The 20,146-nt window shown below is 40.2% G+C and overlaps 2 protein-coding genes across 5 annotated transcripts in view; both read right to left on the reverse strand.

Moving 5' to 3' along the window:
* Positions 1 to 1,675, reverse strand: part of LOC307257731 (ryanodine receptor 2-like) — a 67,142-nt gene extending 65,467 nt beyond the window's left edge. Inside the window, exon 1 of the mRNA XM_080037031.1 lies at positions 1,575 to 1,675. Within this exon, the coding sequence (XP_079893157.1) occupies positions 1,575 to 1,622 (48 nt within the window). The 5' untranslated portion in view covers positions 1,623 to 1,675. The remainder of the gene's footprint in view (positions 1 to 1,574) is intronic.
* Positions 1,676 to 4,352: 2,677 nt separating this feature from the next.
* actn2b (actinin, alpha 2b) lies at positions 4,353 to 19,879 on the reverse strand (the record flags this gene model as incomplete). 4 transcript variants are annotated; one of them, XM_080036359.1, is made up of 21 exons in its annotated part: positions 19,724 to 19,879; positions 15,476 to 15,590; positions 15,207 to 15,326; positions 14,984 to 15,070; positions 14,721 to 14,808; positions 14,265 to 14,343; positions 11,465 to 11,546; positions 10,859 to 10,944; positions 10,526 to 10,618; positions 9,975 to 10,205; positions 9,591 to 9,738; positions 9,050 to 9,200; positions 8,659 to 8,767; positions 7,729 to 7,869; positions 7,340 to 7,522; positions 6,909 to 7,043; positions 6,415 to 6,594; positions 5,806 to 5,952; positions 5,028 to 5,093; positions 4,754 to 4,912; positions 4,353 to 4,511 (listed from the first exon to the last, which is right to left on the reverse strand). In XM_080036359.1, exons 1-21 carry the CDS (start codon positions 19,853 to 19,855, stop codon positions 4,353 to 4,355), a joined length of 2,691 nt encoding a protein of 896 aa, XP_079892485.1. In that variant the 5' UTR covers positions 19,856 to 19,879. The 4 variants fall into 4 exon arrangements, with proteins under 4 accessions (XP_079892485.1, XP_079892483.1, XP_079892482.1 ...); XM_080036357.1 differs by lacking the exon at positions 7,340 to 7,522 and having other exon boundaries at positions 19,724 to 19,876; XM_080036356.1 differs by lacking the exon at positions 5,028 to 5,093 and having other exon boundaries at positions 19,724 to 19,876.
* Between the last annotated feature and the right edge of the window lie 267 nt (positions 19,880 to 20,146).

The raw sequence follows: 20,146 nt of genomic DNA on the forward strand, positions 1-20,146 counted from the left end.
TTTTACAAATGCCATATAGGTAACCACTCTGTCTCTGGCATATCTATTATGTAATTGATCTAGAAACATGATTTATCAGGATTTGGGTGGCTTCCCATCTTGGCTCAAAAGTTTCCCAGAGAGAAAACCCTGGATTTGATATAGGCTAATAATGTATGAAACAAATTTCAGCAGTTAATGTTGTATTGTGGAACGATTGAAATAACTTTGTCGTAATCTGGGAACCGGGTTCAGTAACCCATTGACTTACTGCCTGTACATGCGTCTCATATCCCCACCAGACACTCTCCCTGTGACATCCCTTATCAGAGGGCCAAGATAACAGGCTGTGCGACAACTTACAACTAGGGAACCATGATAGGATCTTGTAGTGAAGATGAAAAAAGCCATTTGCTTGTTCCCTTGTTGTCGTTGACTAAACAAAGAAAAGCGATGAAGATAGCAAAATGCGTCCGAGAGCAGCACACAAAAAATAAAGCCAAGTTATCAATTAATTAATATCATTATTACTTTATACATTTTATGTTGTTAGTTCAAAATGAAATCAAAATAAAACATTAGTATTAAAATAAAAGGTGCATGGTTTCTGCAGCTCAAGGCAAGTTAGAATTAAGACTTTTGGGACCTTTTGAATGCTAGTGAGAAATACATTAAATACCTATTTTATAAAAACTAAAACAAAGAGAGAGAAACTCAGCCTATTACTTTGGGTTAGGGAATTTTTTTTCATAAAACATGACTTCTTTCGTCCGGTTTGAAATTAAGAAAATACTTCCAATGTTGAACAATGTTTTATTTATTTATAAGTCATATTGCCAAGGCCATTCGAAATAAAATAAAAAATATAAAAGCTAAATAATAAATATTGTGTCACTTAAATTTCACAAAATAACCATAACAGATGATGACATTCTGATCTGCCTGAAGAATAAGCATCACATTTGGCTTTTATGAGATTTTAAATGAATGTTTCTTTAAATAAAATAAAATAAAAAAATTAAATAAATCCTAATCCCCATTTCTCAGCATTTTAAAGATTTTAGAAACATTGAATTAAGACATTTTGTTACTGGAATTCAATTAATGAGTCCAATGCCTTTTAATGGATCTGTAGGAATCCTAAAAGATGAACATGAAATTGACAACTTATCAGCATATGGTCACATTTTATTATCGAATACACATGCTTATTGATATTAAACTAGGCCTTATGAGCTGAAGTTAAAACATAAATCAAATACAAAGGGCAAAACTCCGGTGATACAGTAATAAAAGAAAACATCAGGGAGCTACTCAGGTTGGAGTAAAATCATATCAAAAAAATATATATAGCTATAATTAAAAAAAAGGCAGAGTTGGTCTGTCAACATAAACATATTTGTGCACTCCTGAGGGACCCAGAAATAGGAATTAAGTTTTCAAACAAATATAAAGCTTTGCAAGTTTACTAATAGTGGCCACTACGCTACTGCAGCTATGTTAATTAGCTTAGATAGTAGAACGGCATTCTTTTTTTGTTGACCAAACATTTTTAGCCATTTACAATAAGATAATTTGAAAAATGACTGACTCACCGTTCGCAAGAACTGGAATTCATCGTCGCCCTCTCCTGTGTCAGTCATTATTTACTAACACTGGTCACATTAGACAGACTTGACTTGGGCAGTATTTGTGGAACTGAAGGAGAAAGAGGTGGACCAGAAAGTTGGGAGCATGAAGGTTTTAGGCCATAGACCTATTAAGAGTGTACGGACGGTGATGTAAGGGCGGAGTCTGCTGACAAGATACAGACGTCGCGTGACTCGATTATATTTTTAAAGCTCTATTTTGGCGGGAGTGGCCTACTTTGTTGAGGTGAATTCAACATTGATGGGTAATTAAAATGTCAAAAGTACTAACATAAAAAAGTATAATATTAAAAATATACTAAAAGAAGCCTACACAAATTACAAGTTTCCATTAGCCAATGCAGAAGAAAGGCACATTTCAGGATATCACTAGCTAGTAGCTAGCTTCATTAATGCAGTCCTGTGCAAGCATCAGCAATGTTGCTACTATGCTATAGCCTAAAGATGAAGCAAATGTACAAATAAAATACTGCTCATAATTCATTCTAATATACATTTTAATCCAAATAGGCATAGGCCTACATAATACATGTTGTATTAACATGAAAAGTAAAGTGACTAATAAATATAGGCCTAGTGGAGTTAAAATTAGCATCCAAAATGCAGTGGAGGAGTAGAAGTATTAAGTAGCAAACTTGGAAAAACTCAAGTATAAGTTTGCTACTTTATAATTGTAACTTGGCTACTGTATGTATAGTATTTGAGTAAATGTAGGCTAATTAGTTTCTTTTCACTACTGTTTAAAAATGTCCTTCTTTTTTCTCCCACAGACAGGAATAAACTCTCTTTTGTTAAATGCTTCATAAGGCCATAATTTCCTAATCGTTTTCTAAGGAAAATTTCATTGAGGCAGTACGAAGGCACAATGTTTCAAGGATTGTTTTTGTAATTGATCCATTCAAACCCATGTAAATATTTATTAATTATTTCTTTATTACTTATAGATAGATGTATACCTTAAAGACAGATATCACTTTTTGTGTGTTTAGCTGGCCTGCTGAGACGAAACACTCTCTAGGTTGCACTCTGCAACCGATTGGAAGTGTAACAACCGAATACTGATTCATAATTAGTACCAAATCAGTCAATGACACACATTTTCGGAGAAGACGTCATAGAAGCTATTAGGAAAAATGAAGTATTACAGATCTTTGCATTGGATATTCATGCTCTCCCGGGGGCTATTCCTGCTTGATTTTATTTACCCTCGCCAAACATTCCTCCGGACACTACGTAAGTTAAAATCTTGGTTGAAATAATGCTTTAGAAGTCCCTTTTTTATCTGGAAAAAAAATTATTTGCATAATCATGGTGCACAGGGGACGAATACTAATGTTTTTTGAGATCCCCTGACATTTCTCAAGCACATCAGTTCTAATCTGCTAAATAAAGTAAAATTCTGTAGGCTTCAATATCTTGGTGGATTTCAATTACATAACCTTTCCTGTAAAGCACCTTTCCACCAAAATCCCACTTACACAGTAGGTGTTGCATAATGGAAATGGTTGATACACTGACATTTGCTAACACATTCACGCTCCTCAGGGACAGAATCCTTTCAGAATTTTGAGTTTCACTGACCTGTTCTGTTCAGTTATGCCATCTTGAGGTCCTATTCTATATTTCTAGCCCCGACAGGCAATGTTCTACGGAAAGCTCAATCATTACAGTCACTTGAACTGAACAGAGCCAGCAAATGTATTTAATGTGTCTTTATTGTCCGAGTAGATTTGTTGTCGTCATTTTGCCCGCTTTTAAATAGAGAATTAATTGTGTTCAGTTTGTGTCAAGTGTCCGATGATCCACCTCACTGAAAACTTTATTACTTTCACAATTTCAACAGTGGTGTCTTGCATGGTTCAAAAATTGCCAGTCGGTGTGGAATCAAAGACAATTTATCAGTCTTCTTCCATTTGGAGCATTTCATAAAGATGATTTTAGCAGCAAATGTTGGTTAAATGATTGCCACTATTGTATTTTCAAATAATGTATTTGTCTTTTACAGTATTGAAATTATTTAAATATTATATAAAGAATACTAACTGTATAGAACATGATTATCCTAAAAGGTAACATGTATCCAAACAGCTGGGTGGATTTCCAACTTTTACTGTATGGGTTTAGGTTTTTGAGAACCTATTTTCTACACTGATTATTGTTGGATGACAGTATGTAGGTCAAACTCTAAATTCAGTTTAAGCATTTCAAAAAGCCTTGTCTAAAGACTGTATTCCTCAAACAAAGGCACAGTGAGGAGACATGAAAATAACACATTGATGGATGAAACAGTGCTTTAATGTCTAATTTCTTCAAATAATAAGCTAGGGAAACACCATGATTGTGCTGTCTTTTAAATGTTAAATTTGATTTTAAATGATTTTAGCTTTGACTTCATAACAGAACCCTACTTTCTGCAAGAATACCACACAAAAACACAAGGTAAAATGTACGATACATTGTTTCTCATGATACAATTTAAACATATAATTTTGCATTTTTTTAGGGGGCATCTTGTATCCAAGGGGACACAAGACGAGTAGCCTGACGAGACACATGATAATGCTCAGCATAATTGCAGTTGGTTTAATGGGTCAAAAACAAATTAACAAAAACCTGGTATGATCACAAACACATTTCATTAACATATTTGATCCAGCTTATAGATTCATCAATAGATGAAGGGGGGAAGGTAAATGGTCAGTAGATGATTGGTTTTCTAGAGGGTTAAAGGTCGCTCTCTCCATAGAGGGCAGTGGAGAAAGCAGTGTAGTCCAGTGCCCCCGGTGGTGCTCCATGTCCGGCGTAAGGCGGCATCCTCATGATGCAGTACTCTGCTTGCTCAGGGGGAAGTTCTCTCCTCAGCTCCTCCACTAGTATGTAGGGCTGCAGTGGTGGACAAACAAAATCTGCTTCAGACATGTTCCCCTCAAGAATGATGCATCAGTGCATAATGTTAAGCCCATGAACACAATTGTAGATTATAAAATCAAAAGGGTATGGCCAATACTTGACAATAATGAGTAGATTAGATGACTCTCGGCGAAAAATATCTGTCCGTATGCTAGAAAGCCACGCTAACACAAACACACACACACACACACACACACACACACACACACACATACCTTGTCAGTTGCAAGGATCCGGAAGGATGCCACAACCTGCTCGGAAGTGTCTGTGTCAGCGGTCTCTCTGGTCATGAAGTCGATGAAAGACTGGAAGGAGACAATTCCAGTACCACTGGGGTCCACCAGGATCATTATACGGGCAAACTCCGCCTCTCCCTGACAAAGGCATGGATGGAGAATTAAAAGGGTTTTTACAGTACAGTGAACAAAAGAGTGTGAGAGCAACTGATAGCATGGCCCCATCCACCCATTCAAATTCAAAACACTTTACCAAGTCGTAACCCATGGAGATGAGGCACGCTCTGAAGTCATCAGTATCCATTGCTCCATTCTTCTTCTACAGTCAGAGGCCAAATTGCAGGTTCACCACACAGGAGATGAGGAGTAAAGTAGAGTCAGGGAAGATCACAGGAAAGATTGTAGCGTAACAAACAAGCTACGTGCATCAACAGCAGTACAACATGCTTGTCAGTGTAGCACTAAACATGAGAGAAATGTTGTAGGACATTATCGGGTGAAATGTGCAGTGTCAATATAAAATAAATAACTCTCAGGAAGAACACTTTTACTTTTAAGTCTCATCTTTTGGCTTTTGTGATAAGACATCAAAAAGATGTTGAAGATTTCAGGATAAAAAGGAGATTTGAGAGCTTAAAAACTTGTACCAATTCTTCTTATCTGGGACATAGCAATATTTTGCCAATTTTGTATTTGGGAGGTGTATTATCCATGCTTTTACTCAGGCATGGTGACACATAGTCAGTGTCTGGAATTCAATGTCTGCTGAATAAATGAGACACCGTACTTCATAAAGTTATTGCAGGTACTGTTAATAATGCAAAACTTGTGACAACGGAGAATTGTTTTATTTTCATCCACCCTCTCCATCGCTTCAGGTCAAATGTAAGGTCAGCTGCCAAACACTGCTCCAGGGTCTGTTAAGAATTCAGCACCACTAAACAACCACTATCCCCTGCTTTACTTCTGTATTGCTCAGATTACTTTATATAAAAAAATCCAGTTGATGTGAAAATTATAGAGAGCTGTACCCTGTCAAAGTGGTTGAAAGAGGATCTGAACTCATTCATCTGCTTCTGGCTGATGCCCTTGGCATCCCGGGTCAGGATCTGGGTTTCAATCTCATTGATGGTTCGAGCGATGGTTGTCAGGAGCAACTCCCAGCCGACACGGATGTGCTGTCGATGTGGTAAGAGAGAAAACATGTTAACACAGAGAAGACACACATGAGCATTTGAGTGAATATTGAATGTTTAATAAACTGGATAACAATGTATCTCTTTATGTATGTATTTGCATATTTTCAAAATTCAGTTTCCATACACAGTTGCAATGATTAACTTAAAAGTGTGTGTGTGTGTGTGTGTGTGTGTGTGTGTGTGTGTGTGTGTGTGTGTGTGTGTGTGTGTGTGTGTGTGTGTGTGTGTGTGTGTGTGTGTGTGTGTGTGTGTGTGTGTGTGTGTGTGTGTGTGTGTGTGTGTGTGTGTGTGTGTGTGTGTGTGTGTGTGTGTGTGTGTGTGTGTGTGTGTGTGTGTGTGTGTGTGTGTGTGTGTGTGTGTGTGTGTGTGTGTGTGTGTGTGTGTGTGTGTGTGTGAAAACAGTAGATGCATTTCCCGTCTGTAGTTGCCACTGCCCTGTACCTCCATAGTGTAGTTGGTGTGTTTGTTGTCGAACACCAGCGACTCTTGGATTAGCTGGTGGTCTACCTCCAACTTGTCGATGTTGGGCTTGTAAGCAACGATGATGTGCTCAAATTGCTTCAACTGGGTCATCTGGTCCTCCAGGGCGCCTCCTATCTCCAGGGAGCAACGCCCAATTTCCTGTAGGGATAAAACACGCAACAAGGTCAACTACATTTCTGGACCAATTTAGATCCGATGGTTTGCCCACCGATACTGCAGGGTGTCATTACCCTGAGACTGGCAGCAAATTCTGTCATGTCATTTGATGAAGAAAAAATGTATGTGTTTAATAATATTTGTCATTATTCAATTATCCTCATTAGCAGGATAGTCCCCATCATTGAACCTCCCTCCTGATCAATGCAGTTGAATATAATTATTTTCCATTTAAGCTCTTCATTAAATTAGATTGAGATAACTGTCAGATTGCTTCTGTGGCCTGTGTGTCTAACCTCCATCCTGGTCTGTATCCAAGGTCCAATGAGATTAGCCTGGGCAGCAAACTGTCGCCTCAGCCTCTCATGGGAATGCTGACGTGCCATCTCCTCCTGGAGGGAACTGTCTCTCTGAGGAACCAGCTTCTTCACCTAGAAAACACACGCATGCACACCCAAAGGGCTTACTTGTAATTGTGATAAATTGGCTCCTCCTTACAAAGGGCCAGTAGAATTGAACAGGAAGATGCTAGTACATTGGTGTTGTATGCTTAAGATTCATTAGGGCAGCACTTCCTCACCCTCCAGTCCTAATTCCTTTTCCAGAATTAATGCTATTATATGGCAAGACAGCCGCTATCTGAATAATGATTAATAATGAATAATAATAAACAAAGCTATCTTTGCTCCTTAATATGCGAGTCTGTAAGTAAGTTAGATGTAACTACCTTTTCCCACTTGTTGAGAAGCTGTTCAATTGGGATGGTGCTGTAGGGGTTGATAATGTCGGCCTTGATCCCGTAGCTCAGGGAAATCTTCTGCACCTCATTTTGGATTCCCAAGATGGCCTGTCTCTCAGCATCCGCCTCGGGTAGAGTAGCTTTGAACTGCTCATGAGCAGCGATAAGACTCTGCAATGGGGGGGAAATGGGAAGTCATGAAATGTATTAGAATTTTGATTTTTTTCAAGAGTGACAGCATTTCGTGGTTCGCCTTATCGAGAGTGAAAGATCTATCCAGTTCAACTCAAGATATAACATTAAACCATCAAACATGAACCATTACCATAGCAAATAGCACTACATGTGTGAGTCTGTAGTGCTGTGAGTAAGCCTACCTGGACCTCTTCAGTGGTATGCACTATGAACATGTCCTGTAGATCCTCCATGGCTCCTTCCATCCAGTTGTTGAAAGGAGCCGACCTCTTGGCAAACTCCAAGAACAACTGATCAATAGTCTCCAGCAGCTTTTCTGTCCGCTACAAGGATAACAAGATATGTTATATATTTTTTTTATCATTTAAAACCTGTAAGATCCGACATTGTATTATGAAGGAGTCATTATCTTCATAACTCACATACAATTCCCAAAAACAAACAACCCCTCACCTGTTTTGATAACTAATTCCAGTATGCATAACATTGGCATGACCTTGTTAACCCCCGACTATGGCTTGGTTCATGACAGTGTCCCTCTCATCAGCAGCGAATGGCGGTGAGTGGAGGATAGACAGAGAACAGGCCCCTGTCCCTGTCATTCAGACTTAATCCTTGGCCCTTTTCCCGGGCCCTCACCCATTTGCAGGTTCAGAATGGCGAGCATGGATCAGAGGAAGTGGCTGGTGGGCTTCCAGCCAGTCACTTCCTGGACAGGACTCTTGCATCTATTTCTCCTTAATCCCCTGCAACCTCCCATTTTACCACCCTATCTGGGTCAGGGATTTTAGAGGGGATCCAATTATCTCGTCGTGGTGTCTTCACTATACATATGTCATTGACAGACACCACAATATGCACACATTGACTTTTTGATTAAGTTTGTTTTTGGGTGCAACTATATTTTTAATGTATTGTAGCACATGTGGAACATTAGCGCGCTCTTGTGGGGACTTATCCCAGCATATGCAAAGTAATAAGTCTTTGTAGTTTTACAAATTCACAACCTAAAAAAAAAACACTTAATCTATGAGAAAAACGTGTTAAATGGATATGGATGCTTCTCATTTGTCATAAATTCAAGTCATATCAGCCTTGAATGTTGCTCTCACCTCAAGTGACTCTCTCCTCTTCTGAGTCAGGGTTCCCAGCTTGTCCCACAAGTCACAGATGCTCTGGCAGCGTTGGTTCACAGCAGCCACGTCGTGATAGTCCAGCTCACTGGAAAAACAAGCATGTACTGCTATTTGTTTCAGGTGTGGAAAATAGCTTTACAGTTTTCCCCAGGCCAATGGATAGCTAACCCTGTAGGTCATACAGTATCTAAATCCAAAATGCTATCAAAATAATATTTACTGGAGATAAACAACAAAAACAACAGTTCCCTAGCTGATTCTGTTATTGATGCCCCTTCCCTCTGTGTTTGTGTTTGCCAGGAGTGAAAACATGCTCCCGGGCCACCGTGCCACATGACTTTAAAGTCTTCTTAAAGGTAGTGCATACTTTAGTTCCTGTGCAATGGCTGCAATCTGCTCCACTCTGTCCTGGTGGGCTGCCAAGTCACTCTCGAAGGCCTCGTGTTTTCGAAGCAATGCTCTGATCTCTGTCAGGGTGGCCGTTTCGTAATCCAATTGGGAGAGGATCTCTTCTTTACCTGAGCATCACACATATGCAAAGAGAGAGCATGGGACGAGGTAAGAGAGAGGAACAACACGATGATTGGTAGGTTAGATGTAAACACAGGCCTTGTTCAGTCATTGCAGATGGAGAAAATTACCTGTTACAGTCCACTACAGGCTGATTGCATTAGACAAACTCTACAACCTTCAATCGAATCTCATTAGGAACTAATCTAAACAAACCCAGAGGGTAAAGGAAACACTTAAACACTGAAAGGCAGGCAGAGAAGCAGGAATACACATGCCTGTAGATAAACAGATAAAGATGTATGTTTACAGGTCTGTAGACATACTATGTACTGTACAATGAGAGATAGAAAGAAAAGCCAGCATGCAGACAGCTTAGAACCCAAACACCAACTGACCACTGGCCCAGTTCTCATGAGTGGTGGCTTTTTGGCGAAACTTTTCAGCCAAGTGGTCCAGCCTCTCCAACCGACGGATCTCTGTGAGGAGCCACTCCTCGAAGCCTTTCTCTGCCTGCTCCAGGCCCTGCCATGCACTGGCTATGTCCTGCAGACAACATATTAACAATCACAGTTTAAACTTACTCACTTCAAATGTTTTGAATTGATTCTACCCAGGCAGAAGAGATCATTTGATAAATATAATTTGAAGTAACAAATAAGTGTTAAATAAATCAGACTGCCAGTACCTATTAGTCATTTATCCTGTACAAGAGTCACCTTCCAAAACAAATACCTCACATAAACAGTGGTGCTGAAGAATAATTTGGAATCTTGACTTACGGACACCATCCTCCCCTCAGAGGGCATGTAGGCAGGGCGATTGCTGATGCGCAATTTGGTCTGCAGGGTGTTGAAGTTAATTTCCAGCTGGCACTTCTCCTGCACCTTAGGGGGCTTGTGCTGGCGTCTGTAGTCCCTAAAGTCCTCCAGCTTCCGTTGCATCTCCAACATGGTCTTCTCTGGGCTGCGGTTCTCCAGCCAGGGAGTGGTGCGGCGGATCCACTCCAGCAGCTGGGAAATGAAAGGACAACATAGTAATAAGTGGTGAGGCAAGAGGGTGCCATCCTAAGATATCCAGTTGTCAGGAAGTCTGTGATGAATTATAAAAAAATGTAAGCTTATCGCAGCACCGGGATACATACGTCAGATAAAGAATTTAAGTCTGTACTTTTTCACTTTGAACTACTTCTATTTAATAGGCAGAAGACACATTTAAGCGTAATGTGTACCGTAAAGTTTAGCTAAATTGCCATTTGAGAAAAACAAAGATTACTATACACAAAGTGTCAACATACATTTTTTTTTTAAATCAAATTTCAAATCGTATTTACCTCGCTGGCCAGTTTCTCATATTCCTCCATCATTTTTTCATTCTCCTGGTTCACACCGAGCACCTTGCAGATCCTGTTTGCTGCCGTCTCTGCCTAAGAGGACAAGTCAAGATAATGATGTCATTACATTAGAAAATAAACACAATGGCCCTTTTGATCCCGCCAATATATCTAATGGAAATTATAATACTTGTATTGCTTAAAGTGTCAAAATCAAACAATATACTGTACGTATTTATGCATTCGACTGTTCACAAAATGAATATACACATGAGGGATAGCTAAATTATCTAAAAATAGAAATTGGTGTGGGGGTAGGTTCAACCACTTTACCTGCTCAGCTCCAGCAAAAGCATGGTAAAAGCAGGACACATAGGTCATGATAGCTCTTTCATCAGGCTTGGGGGTGTTGATGATATCTACGCAACGAGAGGGGAGGACAAGTCAGGGTGGCAGAATGAAAAAAAGAGAAACATGAAGAAGTTGGGATATTATTTTGGAGAAATGTAGGAAGGACATAAGCTGCAGAACCATTTAAAGTCAACTTCAACACAAAAATAGACGAAATCCCCCCTCCCCCCATACAAACAAAATTAAAAGGTGCTACGAGGAACATCTAAATATTTCTGAAACAGTCAATGTATTCCTCTGTTAATCATAAATGACAGGTAACAGCAAATGAGACCATCCGTGCAAAGAATGCTAAATATTTTATTTATGCCTTTGTCATGGGTACGCTCACCCAGGAATTACAGCTGGCGTAGTAGAAATACTACCGCTTTTGTCCAAAGAATGGGCGCAATAATTAAGACAAACTGAAAGTCCCTCGGTGCACCTTTAAGGTAATATTTCATATCAATATTTTAAAGAATAGAGGACTTTTTTTCAATACTCTAACTCATATTGGGTCCTTCTACTCATTACTCATTGAAACATTACCTTCTGCATCCAGCATTTTGGGAATGTCCAGGTGTTTCTCGGCTAAGTCAAAAGCCAGGTTCAGGTTCCCCAAAGGATCATCCTAAATAAAGAAACACAATTCTTCATCACTGAACAGCAATGCTGGACTTAAAATGCCACTGTGCTGACCTCCATGCTATGGTGGACACAGCATACTCCCTGATCACATAATCTGTATGCTGAATATTACAATTATGTATATGTTTTTTTATTATTATTTTTACAATAAAGCAATATTGGCATTGCTTAATTGCTTGATGTTTTTTATCTTTTGGTCTGTACCAAAGAGATATGTTCTAGATGGAGATGACGACAGAAGAAAGAACATCTTCACATTCATGAATCCATATCAAGTAGATGTTTGTGATTTTGACCTCAGAATTGACTTGAATTAAGATTAAATAATCATAAATAAATCCGCTGGGAAAATGAAATCAACAAATAGATTACACAGGGGAACAATTTACCCTGTAACATATTTCTTGAAATGACATAATTAATCAAAGAAAAAGTGACTGTGACAGGAGAGACCAAGTGTTTTAACAGAGTGTGAGAGTTACGTTAAGCCAACAGCTGACAGTGAACCCTTCCCTGCTAATCAGGGAGGTGAGTGAGTACAATGTGGGGAAAGGGATCATGCCGTCATGCTGTTGCTGCTGCTATTATCCCTGTGTCTGTACCACTGTTCCATAATGGTAGGGGGGCTGACACAAAATGACAGGGCCAGCTGCTCACAGATCCAGGACAAATAGATGGATGGATTGGGTGGTAAATTGATGACGGGATGGAGAGGTATGGATGGGATGGATAGAAGAACACCACGAGGCCTCTGTGTGTGTCAATGTGCCTGACCAGAGCTGTCTCTGAAGGCTGTAAAACTGCCAGCTTAACAAACGCCCTCACCTGGAGCCAGACTCAACAGCTGCATGAGTGCCAGGGTACTCCCCGGGAATCGCCAGGTTAAATTCAAGACTTTTTACTACCCTTTTAAAGCCACTTAAAATGAAATGTAGTGCCAACATCAGGACGTACTGGCAAAAGTAGGAAGGATATAATGGGAATTCTGATCTTCTCTTCTGATTCTCATTTTAAAGTACTTTTAATAAAGAACATGTATTATAAACTATGTTAATAAACACATTGATATACTGTAACACTAGCTTTATGAAGTATATGTATACTCTTAATAATAAAATCTAAAATATTTGTCACAATGACCCCTCTCCAACTGTCTTCTGGTATCATAAGCAGAACTGAAAGTCCAGGTGTGCAATTGTACTGTATATCAAAGAGAATGAAAGACTGAGAAAAAAAACTATTGATTGTGTGTGCGCCAATTCTTTTCTGTGCCCTTTCCTACCTATGAAAATCCACACCACCAATGACACTTTCATCTAGGAAATATCACAGTAACCATTTCACAGACATCTTCCCCGACAGGACAGCAGCTTCTAACTGGGGAACATTACGTGACAATGCCAGAGGTTATGCTAAGCCTGAGCTCTGCAGGGACTAAGCTCGTGTTTCTGTGACTATTCAGGGTCAACTCCGAGTCAGGACAGTGAGTCGTGTGTTGAAAAGTGAGTGCTTCTGTTACCAAAACAAAATGAAAAATGTCACTCTTTGTATCCAGCCATGGTTGTTCCCCTACCATACATACACAGTATCGGGTTTGGATTCAACCTAGGTGAGGAATTTCTTTCCGTGTCCTCGATTTATTTTAAATACTTGCTCCAGGCATTCACTTGATAAAAATCACCACAAGGTCTCAGGGAAAAAGTCTCTATCATCAGTTTTCTTTACTTGCAGTGTTATGTCAGAAGCAGACTTGACAGTGGAAGAGAAAAGCTTCAAATTTTGCCCCCGCAACCTCTGCCATCCTGTCTGGCCTTCCTTTCTAGGAGGTAAAATGAAGCATTACTTGTGCAGTATTGTTGCTCGAACAAACACACAGGAGGCCTGTCAGCTGTGCTCTCTAGCTCTCCAAATAAGCAGTACAGCTCACTGAGGCCCTCACCTGTTTATACACAAACACTGACAATCCCGGCCATCCGCTAAGCCCACAGCATTCTAAATGAGCTGTGGGTCCGTTTGACTTGAAAATCATCTCAGCTCAAGTACTAGGCACACACGGGCACGCTGGATTAGAAAATTCCAAACCCTGAATTAATTTGTCTTTATTAAAAAAAAAAGGTACACACGCCTGGGTTTCAATATTTATAATTTTGGGTTTAAGTTATACATAAAAGGCCATGTAAATCCAATGTTGTACGGAGTACAGTGGGGAAAAAAAAACGTTTTTCATGCTAATTATGCTAATTTGTCTTAATTAAGAATAATGAGGCATGAGTTGTGACTAAATAAATGCACTTAGGGTAAAAACATTCCGCGGTGAAGTAGAAAGACATCTATATATTAAAGTAGCAGTATATCCATTAGCTTAATAAGACACTGTTTTCCATCTACAGCAGGCATTACCGCATTCCGCTTAATTCACCTCATATATTTTACACTCTAAACCCCATGGAGCCAGTCTATTGAAGGACATACAAGTGTATCCAAAAGTGCCATAAATAGTACCAAGAGTCCCTATAGAACTACTTTAAGTTCAAATTTCCATAAAAACAACATTCCTAAAAAAGTAGCTGGTGTTCTGTGAGTGTGTATTCATCAGCTCACACTGGGACACAGGAGAGTTAATTTTGTGGGGAGTTAACCAGTCTGTTAGTGTTCGGGGATGAACCACAGCAGCCTGGTTACTAGTGAAACCACACGACACCTTGTTGAGCTTAGAGTAGTCGAGGAGGTCGGGTCTGTGTCTATGAATCAGGGCGCAGAAAGCCAGGCCATCCTTCCAGCTTTACAGGCCGACGGGCAGAGAAAACCAACATGTCAGTTCAAAGGGGTAGGTAGTACACGCTTATTTGATTCAGAGGTGAAGAGAAGTTCTGCCTCGGGAGGAACTAAGTGCTGTCAAAATGCTTTCAGACGGACTTGTGAACTTCAAATATTCCTTTTTAACTGTGGTGTGTAGTGAAAAACTGTCCAGTATGTCCAAATAAAATATATTTTGGAATATGTGCAGACAGTTATCATCCCTTCACTTTGAATATGGCATGACTGTATAAAACAAGAGGACAACCTACTTTAGAATAGCGATCAGTCACATTAACTAGGCTATAAGCAAACAACATTTAAGACTATATGAACAGTATTTGATGTGTTGAACACTTACCTGATGTGGAAGTTTTGGACATTGACATTCCTGTAGGGGGCAGTCTTTCTCTGGCACCACAGAAGAAGACCTTCCTTGGCAGATGTTTCTAGAGGAGAAAGTGAAATCACAAGAATTGGTAACATTGTATACTGCCATTCCACACAGGTCACAGATTGCTCTGCATTTTTCATTACTGCACATTGTCCCTTACCTTCTCTGTAATTTCCCAATTCCTTCATTCATGTAACTTAATTTGAATTCTTTAAATTGTATGATCTCACCTTCCACATTAATGTCCTGAATGGCGAAGCGGAGGATGATGGTCCAGATCATTCCAAGAGTCATCTTTACATTGCCGTCAGTAATCTCTGAAAGGCAAACAGCCTGTCAACCAATCAATTTGTGCTAAAACGAATAATAATAAAGTCTTATTATTTGATGCTCGTTCATAGTTCATTTTGGAAACCAGATTGCCTGCAGTGCAGTATATTTATACGTATATACCTTCAGCTCCAATGGAGACCAGTTTCACTCCCTTGCTCGTGATGTAGTCCAACGCTTTGTTGACGTTAGCAATTTTATGAAACCGCATCTTCCCTCTGTCTGGCTTGGGTAACCTCTCTCCTGCAAACAGGACATGATGTGACTGAGTCAGATATATACAGTATGCAAACTTATAAAAAAAAAATATTTCTAACTGATACAATTCTATCACTTTTAAAGCAAAGAAAACATGAAGCTATAAAATAATTGTCCTCCTTTAGTGATCTGACCTGAGATAACCTCCAGAAGCAGCATGAGTTTTAGTCCATTCCTGAAGTCCTCCTCGATATTTTCAATTTGAGTCCCAGCTTTCCTCAGGTGGGAGTTACACCAGGCTGTGAAGGTCTGACAGGAAACAGGAGACCCGGGTCAGTTCAAATGGGATTTGATCAAATGTCAACCGTACAAATGCATGAAGGTGACGCAGCATGAACATTCCTGTCATGTATGCACTTCCTGTGAAGCTCTGCCGATACGCCCCAGATAATTGGAAACAGTTTGACTTAAATCTTAACTCAAAAATCTCCTTTGCATTATATGGATCACACTATAAGCATAATATCCCTCTCTGCAGCAGACCTAGACAAACCGTGACAGCCAACAGCTTAACAAGTCTTTACTATAAGACTATATACCCAATCAATGTTTAACCTCTTTGACCTCTGCTACATTTTCAGATTAGCCTTCAGTGACCCATTAGTGTCCAAGTCCCCACTTTTCCTTTCTGCAGTTCTGTAGCTAACAGCCTATCAGAACAAAAACATTCCATGTGGGGTGCTGGAATAAGGTAAATCAAGTTAAGACAGGATCATTGTCTTTCTCCTCCTATTTTTATAAAGTATCTCAATAGCAGACAGCACGGGCGCTCAGCACTGTATGGATGAAAGCGGGGCGCAGACCACAGAGCACATTCCAAACCGATATAAGGTGTTAAATTTAGCCTGCTCTGCTGTGTCTCACGATAAGAGGCCGGGAGGGAAAAAATGTGGAAACGTCTCGCCGTGTCAACATGGGTTGGAAATGTCACGTGGATACGGAGCAAGCTTTCCCTTTTGAGTCAATCTCTGTCACTATTTTACCACTTATGATGTCGTCGATTGCAGCTACCAGGAGATAGCTTTATCACTGTACATGTATGCTGCTCCTACAGGTCACACATGCTGTGCTGATGCAATGCACAGCAGGAATGGATAGAGGATGGAAGCCAAGTCAAAACCTCTATTTTGAATACATTTTTAAGGATGCCTCTCAAGGATGAATGAATGGATCTGTCACATGTGTAAAACAATACTGCCATAATAAACAAAAAACAGTCAAGTAGAATTGTTATCAATATTGAATGTTTATAAGTGTTTAAATCAACAAACTGATCAACAGATACCAGTCAGTGGTTGCAGCATGATGCTAAAGGTTCATGTTAAAGTGAATTTAGGATTCATGAACAAATGGAAGCACAAACTGGATTTCTTTTATCATTTGGCTTCTCTTCATTAGGAACAATTTAGCACTTTATTTTGGTGTTTTTTATGAAAATGTTTTGTGACTTCGTTTTTTCATTTTATATGATCTACTTTTCCATTGGTGTATTTTTACAAATAGGAGATTGACCATACATAAAGTACATCTAAGCCACATCATTGTTTCCTGTAGGCTTGTATACTCGGGTACCCAACCAGCCACTCAGGCTTCCACTCTGGGTGCCGGCGCAAGAAACAGACTTATTAGAGGCTTTAGAGTAAAGGCCATCACATTCCACACTAAGTGAGTCCCTAGGGTGGGTGTGACATTGAACTTCTGCCCTCCTTGTTAAAAAAACATGGCCTGCTGGCCCTCCAAACTTGACTCCCAGCCATGGTCATGGCACCCTGCTGCCCACTTTCCAAGCTCCTGTCTCCCTCTCCAGCCTCACTGACCAGTGACGATTAAAGCTAAAAATATTCATGAATCACATCCAGTGAGGACCAACCCTGTCACTGAACTGGCAGATGCCTTTGGGGCCTCACTGGGTCAGAGGCTGGCGGGCTATGCCTGGGACGATGGAAAATACATGAGTACCAAATGCGTAACATGTTGAAAAGACAGAGCCTTATGAATGGATCCTGGCTATGACCTCTATTTAACTTACATGAGAACATTTATCGCCTACTCTTAACACTGCTGCACTTCCACTTAATGTAACACTGCTCCCAGGCAGTGTATAGCATCGCTCTCTGTAACATGAATGGGCACTGAAGACTTAATCAGTCTCCTTGATAGACCTGTCAAGAGTCAGGTAATACATTTTTTTTTATTAGAAAATCCACAGAAAAACTGACACTTTCATATCAACTGAAGGAAAGATAACACAGCTGGTAGAAGGATTTTTAATAAGCCCACTGCACCATGGCTTGAGCTAGATGAGAGATTTGGGAAATAATTGGAAGACAGGTGACTAAAAGTGGCCCCTAGTGGAGAAACAAATGCCTTGAGGCAACACCACTGTTCACTGTGAATGTCAAGCAGGGGTCTGTCGCATATAACACGCTGTTCAGGCATAGACAGACTTCACCACCTCCAACAGAGCCAAAAACAAACAGCACACCAGTGTTACTGTATGCTACCATCATCTATCAATGCTGGCCATTTTAAACAGCTGCTGCCAGAAACAAACAACTCTCCAATGAGCACTTGTCAGCTCCAAATTCTAATCAGTAAAAAAAATAAACACTGGAAACTGGAGTGTAGCCTATATGAACCAGGGACCCCACTGTCGTGTTGCTGCCTCCTGTTACCAAAAATACACAATTTTTTTTATCCCTGTCTGGGGCCGCAGGAGGTTACAGGCTTGGAGCTGAGGGTCTCCAGTTGTGTTAAGAGCTGCCGTTTTAAGGCCCAGGCCAATTTTTAAAGCCCTAAAACCAACTAACAGTGTTGGGAGGCCGGGGCTATATTGAGTTGAGCTGATGCTGGTGTAGGCCTACGATATTTCTGCATGGTGTGTCTATAAACAAAAGAATTCCGCACCAAGGACACTGGATTAACCCCACAATAATGCCTTTTGGTCCCCGAGGTTAAAATTAGATGCAGCGTCCTTTCTAATCCCAAGAGCGTCATCATGTGTTGGAAGCATCTGTTGACAGCTCGCATTCCGCGCGTATCAGCGGAGAGGCAGCAGTCTGGAGAGCCGCTGGAAGGCACAGCTATTGTTAGATGCCTGGTACCCACCGCATCCGTCTGTCAAGCCTCCCACCCAGGCTCGACGGCTACGTAACGTCAACTCCGCAGTACGCACGCCGGAAGCTGGGTGACGCTTTCCTTCAGAATAAAACTAGGCCTATAGGACTACGTGACGGCGCCAAAAAAAAAAGACAAAATTCCTTCCTAGACAAAAACAATTGTAACTTTTGGTTTGTTTTCTAGTTAAGTCTACTTCCATTTCAGAAAGCTATCAAGCTAACCAAATGAAAACCGCATCTGCTCTGTAACACTACCTTTGTTGACTTTGACTAAAATAGTTCCAGAAAGTCTTCATATTTTTAAAATTTTCTAAGTTCAACCCTTTTCAGGTATTGTCTACCTGACAAGTTACCTACTGCAAGAACAATTCATAACGGTTTTGAGTCAGTAACAGCTAGGCCTATCAGAGGCTAACTAAATAGGGAGGTCATAGCATAGGCCTATCCCTTAGCCCTTTGTTCCCTAAGGCCTACATTCCCCCAGCATCATATATGATAATAATATGTTATAATGCATAGATGCATTAGAGTTAACATATTTTTCATCACTGAAAATGTATCAAAAGCATATGAAATTCTTTATTTATAAATTAATTAATCTGGGGAACACGGGGTAGAGGGAACATAGACAGGCTCCCATTAGAATGGGGTCATCGTACAAGCCCTGTGTTCCTTCAGCCTTCTGTTCCCTCTTTATATGAAATCACCCCATACAAATGGTCACTAATATTTTTTTAAACTATTTTATTTTTTTACAAATGTTAAGCAGGTCTGAGTGACAATAGGGTGGAGGGAACAAAGACATAGCCTACAGTATATATAATCGGCAATCACAAACAGAATAAAGTAGCCTTACAATATAGAAGACATAATATTAGAAGAGAAATTGTTCACCTACCCATACTTAAGTAAAATAAACAACTTTTTTTTTCACATTTACTCCAGGTCCATGCACATAATGCGCCTGACATAGGTGTTTTATTTTGAAACGGCTATACGGATGTTAAGTTTCTTACTATGTTGAGCTTGATGAAAGTCCCAACTGAGCTCAGCTGTCTGAAACTTCTGATGCTAGGCTACTCTAGATGGCAAATCACTGACAAACTATTATTTTTTTCCTTTATTTAGATGATTTGAATTTCTAAAACTAACTTATTAAGTAATAATTATAAACATAGGCCCACTCAGGTGTAATTTTCTTCTTTGAATGGGCACGTTACACACGAGAATTCAATCAGTTGTAAATTAGTTTTTCTGACTTACTTTCCTCTGCTGTTGTTCCCAGGCAGGGTCCAGTAGCATGTCCCTGTCCCACTCATCCTCCTGTAACATGTACTGCTCCTCGTAGCCATTATCATAGTGCACCACCGTGGTCTCCATCTGGGTCATCATCATTGTGCAGTTATACTTTCCGTTTCCCCCAGAAACTCAACTGCTTGTTGTCCTTTACGACGGACGGCTGGATTAGATAAAGTGTAATGCTGAGGACGGGACAGTTTCCTGACTTTCTCTACAATTCAAGCTGCTTCTTCTCTTTCTCGCCACCTTGTTCTTGTCCTTCCCACCTGACAGACGTCTGGCCCAGTTTGCCACAGATGAACAAGTGACGGTATCATTAGTAGGCTACTGGAGAGTCACGTGATGCCATGCCTGCATAACTTCCCCCAAATCCCCATCACTCCCTAT

This window comes from Ammodytes marinus (assembly GCF_949987685.1).
Source record: "Ammodytes marinus genome assembly, chromosome: 11".
Classification (NCBI taxonomy): Eukaryota; Metazoa; Chordata; class Actinopteri; order Uranoscopiformes; family Ammodytidae; genus Ammodytes; species Ammodytes marinus.